Here is a 6,541-nt window from a genome sequence, read left to right on the forward strand (position 1 = left end):
GCCATGCTGGTTTCGTCTGGCCAGAGGAGAACTGGCCCCCCGACTGAGCCTGGTTTCTCCCAAAGTTTTTTTTCTTCATTTCTGTCACCGATGGAGCTTTGGTTCCTTGCCATTGTCGCCTTTGGCTTGCTTAGTTGGGGACGCTTGACTGATTGCACAGACACTATTGGAAGAGAGCTGAACTGGATGATGACATCACTGAATCATCAATGAACAGACTTAAACTGGAAAAAAATTACTCTGTTATTATCTTATTGCATTATTGACAAACTATTTTCCTGTTTGACACTGTAAAGCTGCTTTGACACAACCAGTATTGTACAAAGCCCTATACAAATAAAGGTGACTTGACTTGACTGTATGAAAAACTCTGCTTTATAAAGACTTTTACTAATCTTTTGTTTTGAATCAGTGGTTCAAAGCATAGAAGTTCACCAAAATGGCCAAATCATCTGATTTCAGCAATCAAGGCTTAGTCCTTCCTAAATCCCTCCTAATAGGGGCCTATGGTAACAAACCAATATATAGATAATAATAAATAATAAAAAATAAAAAAAATAAGAATGAAAAAATTATTAAATAGAGAATAAGGGAAACTAGAGAGAAAGTCAGACCGGTTGGCCTGCGGTGCTTGAGCTGTGGCACACTGATAGATCAAATGGACGGCAATGACTTCATCGCTAAAATAGATCTAAATCTAGCGCTGAACCAATACTTACCCTAAACCTAACATTCATAGACCGATGGACCTGAAACCCTTGAGTCCGACGCCCAGATGGGCTAATCTCCTAGACAGGAACAAAACAAAGGCAAAAGGAGTATAGTCTAACATGTGTCATTAATACATAACCATTATAATATCTTTACTTAAAAAAAATAGATTTTGGAGGAAATGCGATGCCTGACCAGGATTAGCAAACTAGTAGCTTGATTTGCTGGCCCGGACTAAGTCAAGAGCGAAAAATTCGTATTACTCAAACTAAAAGAATACTAGGCCAAAGCAGGCAGCAACCTTGAGGGACAGCTTCCCCTTAAAAAGACAACCTCCCAGCCCGAATAGGAATCAAAGTTCATCCACTCTCACAAACATGTGCTGGCCCGTGCCTTTCCTCGACCTCCCTACTTCAAACTGGTGAGACTGTGATGGGGAAGATCGCTGTATTCTCAAAAAACCTAACCCTAACCCTTTTCAGAAGTAAGATATGGTGTTAATTCACCAGAAAATATCAGTTCTGGGGCCACATTTATAAAATGTGCATATGCACAGATTTAATCTTAGAGTGTGCATACGCTAAAATCTATTAACATTCATATTTCTATAAATGCTCTTTGATGTGGAAAAGTGCTTCGCACCATATCAGGGTCTAAGCAGATGTACACACCTCTCGCTGTGGCAGGGAGTCACCGTACTGCAGGTATTTGGAAATCTAAGCAATTCTGGTTACCAGGTTGGGTAGATTAAGTAAAAGCTTGTTTCAAGATAAATAAGCAGCAGGCAAATATTGCAGATCATTATGCTTAATAAATCTAGAGAAGCAGAAATCTTGATCATCACAATTAAAATATGTTTGCAGTCCTATCTGAACTAAACCAACACTGAACTGACTTGAGCTAATTTTGCATAATGTTTAATAATTAGTAATACAAATATTGATTTTTCATGTACAAATATATGCACACATTAAAACTGCTTCGAAATTGTGACTGATTCTCATTATTGGCAGTGCATTATGGGTTAAATGTTGGTCTTTTCCTCACAAATGCAGAAGTGTATTTAATTATTTATTTTGGAGCTCAACAGCCGCTGGTTACTGTCCACTTTCATGATATCATATGGAAAAGAGAAGCGTCAACATTCTGACAAACATCTCAGTCTTTATTCCTTCATACTGGTTTGGAAAAACATGAGGGTGAATAAATGTTAGAAGTTTCACATTACACTTTAATTTGTGATTTATTTATTTATTTATTCTTGTTAAAAAAGGCATAATATTATGAAATTATATAATGCTATTATAGTTGCTTAAAAATAAAAGATTAGAAGAGCAGGGGTTCATGTGTTTCTTGATGCTACCCAAAATTGACGTGATTAAAGGATATATAAAGAAACATTGTAATGGTGGTTAAGAAAAAAGAAAAGATGTTTTGATTAGTCAGCGATGAACTGCTCTACAAAGTTCTCCAATGCGTAGTAACAGTTCATGGGAGAAGCATGAGCACACACAATGACACTGTGATTATCCAGAATGCACCTGTATCCACAGCTGAAACAGAGAAGAGCAAAGATACTTTGATATGTGCTGTGTCACAGAAATGTGCATTATGCTAATATTAGTGAGTAAAACACTGACCGTGAGAGGCAGAGGCTGTTGTGACCTGGCTGGTGGAAGGCTGAGTGACTGGATTAGTGGTTTGGGTTGGTTTAGCAGTTGTAGTGGTTTCTGTAACTTTAATGAGAGGAACAGGCCCTGAGCGCACAGTGTAGCTGCGGGTCAGAATGCTGTCTACTATCTTAGCAGTTGTAGTGGTTTCTGTGACTTTAATGAGAGAAACAGGCCCTGAGCGTACAGTGTAGCTGCGGGTCAGAATGCTGTCTACTATCGTCAGGTCCGGTGTTTCCGTACATGGATCCAAACACCTGTCGGTTTGTTTGGTAGTAACACAAAGGTGCACTACACACTCAACATACATCTAGAGAAACAACACAACAGGGTTTAACAACAGACACGCAAGAAGGATCCACCTTCACATAGAATGGACATAAAGAGCTTATCAAGCATAATGAAAACACAGATAATGAAACATACCGTGTCTCCCTTTATACCCAAAGAACCAAGATATAAGCGGAAAATCCGAACAGTTGAATTTGATATCAAGATCTCCAAGGTTCCATTTCCAGATGCACAGCTGAAAAACAGAGAGCCATGTGACTGATTAGTTCAGATTAATGAAGGAAAGAGGGTGGTGTGAAGCACGAGAAGAGGTGCTATTAAATCTGCCGAATTATCTTAATGTAAGATTCCACCCGTTATATCACAAAAACGACTGTTAGTAAGAATGAGAAGTGCCCAAAATCTTTTGCTTTTTTCAACTATTAAGCTTAGTACAGAAGACTCTATGATACAGTCATGTATTTATAATGGTGCAGAGAGATAGAGACTGAACATGCTATCAAAGTCAAGGCAATCAATGTAAATGAGATTCAGAGGAATATCATCAAAACAGCTATTACTCCTCAACAAGCCCCATTAATATTAATATTAATATTCATGTCTACAGCACAACTGCGCAGGACCAGGTTGATGAGTGTTCTGGGCTGAGTGAGTGCTGCTGTATTGCTGGGGTGTTGTGGGTTTCCCGGGTGCAGTTACAAAAGGTTTCTGAGTGTTTTTAGTGTGTTTCTATATGGCTACTAGTGAGTTCTAGGTGGTTGCATACAGACCCAAATTAAATCTTTATGATATTCTCATCTCCCTTCTTTTGAACACTTGTTCAAATAACTAACACTAACTATTAGCAGTACAAACAGTCTGAGTAAGAGAGTATTTGATGAGTCTGATGTTGCTACTAACCCCTGGTTCAGCAGAGGCCTTGTATTTTTAAAGTTTTCTGTTTCCGACTCAACACAGCGGCCCACCATGAGCTCAGCACGAGCCAAAGAGCAGTTCGAAAACACATGCAGGTCCAGCTTGTCCATCTTGCGTGTAGCACGTAGCTCTCGAGCCTCGCGCACTGGCGGTGAACCGCGCAAACGCGGCAGACGCGTTTCGGCGGCCATAGGACCCTCTCCTGGAGGGTGGAACTCGAGCCAGAAAGACACTACACCAAATGTCTTCACTTCTTCAGGAATGGAGATCTTAAAAGCTGGACCTTTAGCTTGTTGACCGGGAATCCGGCAGGCGAGTGGCAGGATGAGAGTGGCCACACGGCTTATAGTGGTGTTGGGATTGATGCTGCGTAAAGTGTTGGTGTACACCAATTCTGATCCTAAATGCTGGAAAATATCAAAGAACAGATAACAATCAAATGAAATGAAAACGAAAGCACAGAAGATGGGACAACATTTAAAAGAAGCAGCATTCACACCTCATGTTGTTCAATGACTTTCTTCTTTGACCCTCATTCTTTTTGTAGATGACATTATTTTTCATGTGTGAGTTTACTCCAAGAAATATATATATTGTTTCTTAATATGTTTTCTTCTATAATTTTTATGATGTCTTTAGCTGTTTTAACATATATGTTTTGATTGGTCCATCTACATTTTAATGCTATTTTAATCTATTTTACTGTTTGTACACACAGACTACTTTTGTGATATAATGTTCATAATATAAAAAATATATTTTAGTACATTTCAGGTTATAAATGTATTAATTAATGTCATTATCTGTAATTTCAGTGTACTTACAAAGATAAATGTTTAAAGAGACAAATAATAGAACAACCTTACGTTGCTGCTAGAAATACAAAGGCACTAATGACTGCATGTATCTCTCGATGAGAAGGTTTCATACCATCCTCTTGGTTCCGCAGCCCGTCAGAGGGAAGGTGGCGGTGACGTGGGTCGAGTTATAAAACACTGGGCAGGTCGGATCATTCAGCTGGAGAGCAGAGAAATGCAGATTCTCCAGGAAGGTAATGGGCAGCACTAGAGACATCTGAAGCTCGCGCTCCTTACATTTCAACTCTGACAGAAAAATACACATGAAATGAGGGTGAGACAAACTTATGACGAGTGAGACCTTGAAGTCTTTTTTTTTTTTACTTTTTTTCTGCGCTTTAACCCCTTTGCTGTCATCCCCCATTTTCGGCATGGAGACACATATGCCATCATGTCATGTCATGATGGTTTTGAAATAGCAGAGGCACAGTGTTTTTGGTGTCATAGTTTTATGTAAGTTTAGTTTTTTTGATTCTCTTCAAATAAAATGCTGCATTTTACATCAGAAAGGAAACTGTGCACAATAATTAATATAAAATCAACCCAATACCTTTGGATTGTAATGGCGACTATAGATGATTAAATATATACAAGGAACACAAAATAAAGTATAATTCAGAAAGTAAACAGATGTAAGAAAAATCATCAATCCACTATGAACTGGACGATGACATCACTGAATCATCAATGAACTTTAACTGAAAAAAATGACTGTTTGTTATTGTCCTCTTCCATTATTGACAAACTATGTTCCAGTTTGTCACTGTACAGCTGCTTTGACACAATCAGTATTATATAAAGCGCTATAGAAATAAAGATGACTTGACTTGACTTGATTATGCAAACAGTGACATCATTTGCATCCAAATTATTAATCAGTATGACTCATAATAATATGATACTAATAATATGAGTCAGGGGAGATTTCAAAACATTAATCTTATATTTCTTACAAATGAACACAAATGAAAAACAGACCGCATGTTTTGGTTGGTGTTTTTTGCTCTGTTCTGCTGTGTGTTTGGTGTCCATGTGCTCTTTAATAAAGCTTTAGTTTGTTTCTGATTTCATTATGGATGCCTGTCACTGTTATGTACAATATTAGATAAGGAATACAACACCGGAGATTTACAATAATCTGCTAAACGATTCTGCACACTAAGCAGTACAGGCTGAAAACAATTGTGGAAGTGTAATACTTAGGAAATGGATATATTACCTGTTCCGGGTGGCAAAGGGTCTGTTTGCGCTGAAAGAGAGTAAATGAAATAAAGACTACTGGCATTTGATCTCCCATCGCCAGTTTTTTAAATACTAAGAGGAAAACACGGAAAAGGAGTAAAACAATCTTACTTTGTTGAAGCCATATGCACCTGACGTTAGACTGCAGGCTGTGAAACAAACATTGAAGAGTTTAACTGAGCTGTCAGTTGTGAATTTGCTTTATGAAGAATTCAAGTTGATTCCTGACTACCTCGGAGTATTTGCAGCGAAACAAACAGACAGCAGATGGGTGAACGGATTCGGACCTCTGACCCAGGACAGCGTGACGGAGCTCTGGAAATTCTGGCCTATTTCCATTTGTGATATGAAGAGGCCCGGTGGACCAGTCACAGCAATTTCAGACACACTGCATGGAGAAATGACCAGGGATTTCAACTGATATACTGACCAAATGGTTTAGCATAAATTATCATGGTGCTTGCATTTTTGGAGTCAGAATGTGTGAATGATGTGAGAGGTTGAGGTGATTCAATTCTACTAATGAGAAGAGCATATAACCAAACTGAAGCGTGCTATTTCTGAAAAAAACTGAACTGCAAAAATAACAACTACACACTACAGTGTCCAGTGTGCAGCCACTGATGCACCAGTGTGTTTATTCTGAAAGGAGCAAACTGATCTAAGTAAAAGGAATTAAGAATTAATTTATGCACACTGAGTTTATGTATGACGTGAATCGGGTCAGATCAGAACCTGAGAATTCCTCTAGGTTGCGTCCCAATCTTCTTCAAAATGTCTTTTTGTGTGTGTGTGTTCAGCAGTAACAACTGTTGAACAGTTGGGTGAACGATCCATTAAACAGTACAAAACTCA

At 38.5% G+C, this 6,541-nt stretch overlaps 1 protein-coding gene across 1 annotated transcript in view; it reads right to left on the reverse strand.

The window, feature by feature from the left end:
* Nucleotides 1–2,086: 2,086 nt before the first annotated feature.
* Nucleotides 2,087–6,541, reverse strand: part of LOC107681351 (uncharacterized) — a 9,189-nt gene continuing 4,734 nt past the window's right edge. Inside the window, exons 8-16 of the mRNA XM_016477626.1 lie at nt 5,919–6,074; nt 5,798–5,835; nt 5,664–5,693; nt 4,518–4,690; nt 3,573–3,994; nt 2,808–2,907; nt 2,602–2,691; nt 2,352–2,511; nt 2,087–2,264 (exon numbers count right to left, since the gene is read on the reverse strand). Of these exons, the coding sequence (XP_016333112.1) occupies nt 2,200–2,264; nt 2,352–2,511; nt 2,602–2,691; nt 2,808–2,907; nt 3,573–3,994; nt 4,518–4,690; nt 5,664–5,693; nt 5,798–5,835; nt 5,919–6,074 (1,234 nt within the window). The 3' untranslated portion in view covers nt 2,087–2,199. The remainder of the gene's footprint in view (nt 2,265–2,351; nt 2,512–2,601; nt 2,692–2,807; nt 2,908–3,572; nt 3,995–4,517; nt 4,691–5,663; nt 5,694–5,797; nt 5,836–5,918; nt 6,075–6,541) is intronic.

The sequence above is a fragment of the Sinocyclocheilus anshuiensis genome, unplaced genomic scaffold (assembly GCF_001515605.1).
Source record: "Sinocyclocheilus anshuiensis isolate Anshui unplaced genomic scaffold, SAMN03320099.WGS_v1.1 scaffold1896, whole genome shotgun sequence".
In the NCBI taxonomy this organism is placed as follows: domain Eukaryota; kingdom Metazoa; phylum Chordata; class Actinopteri; order Cypriniformes; family Cyprinidae; genus Sinocyclocheilus; species Sinocyclocheilus anshuiensis.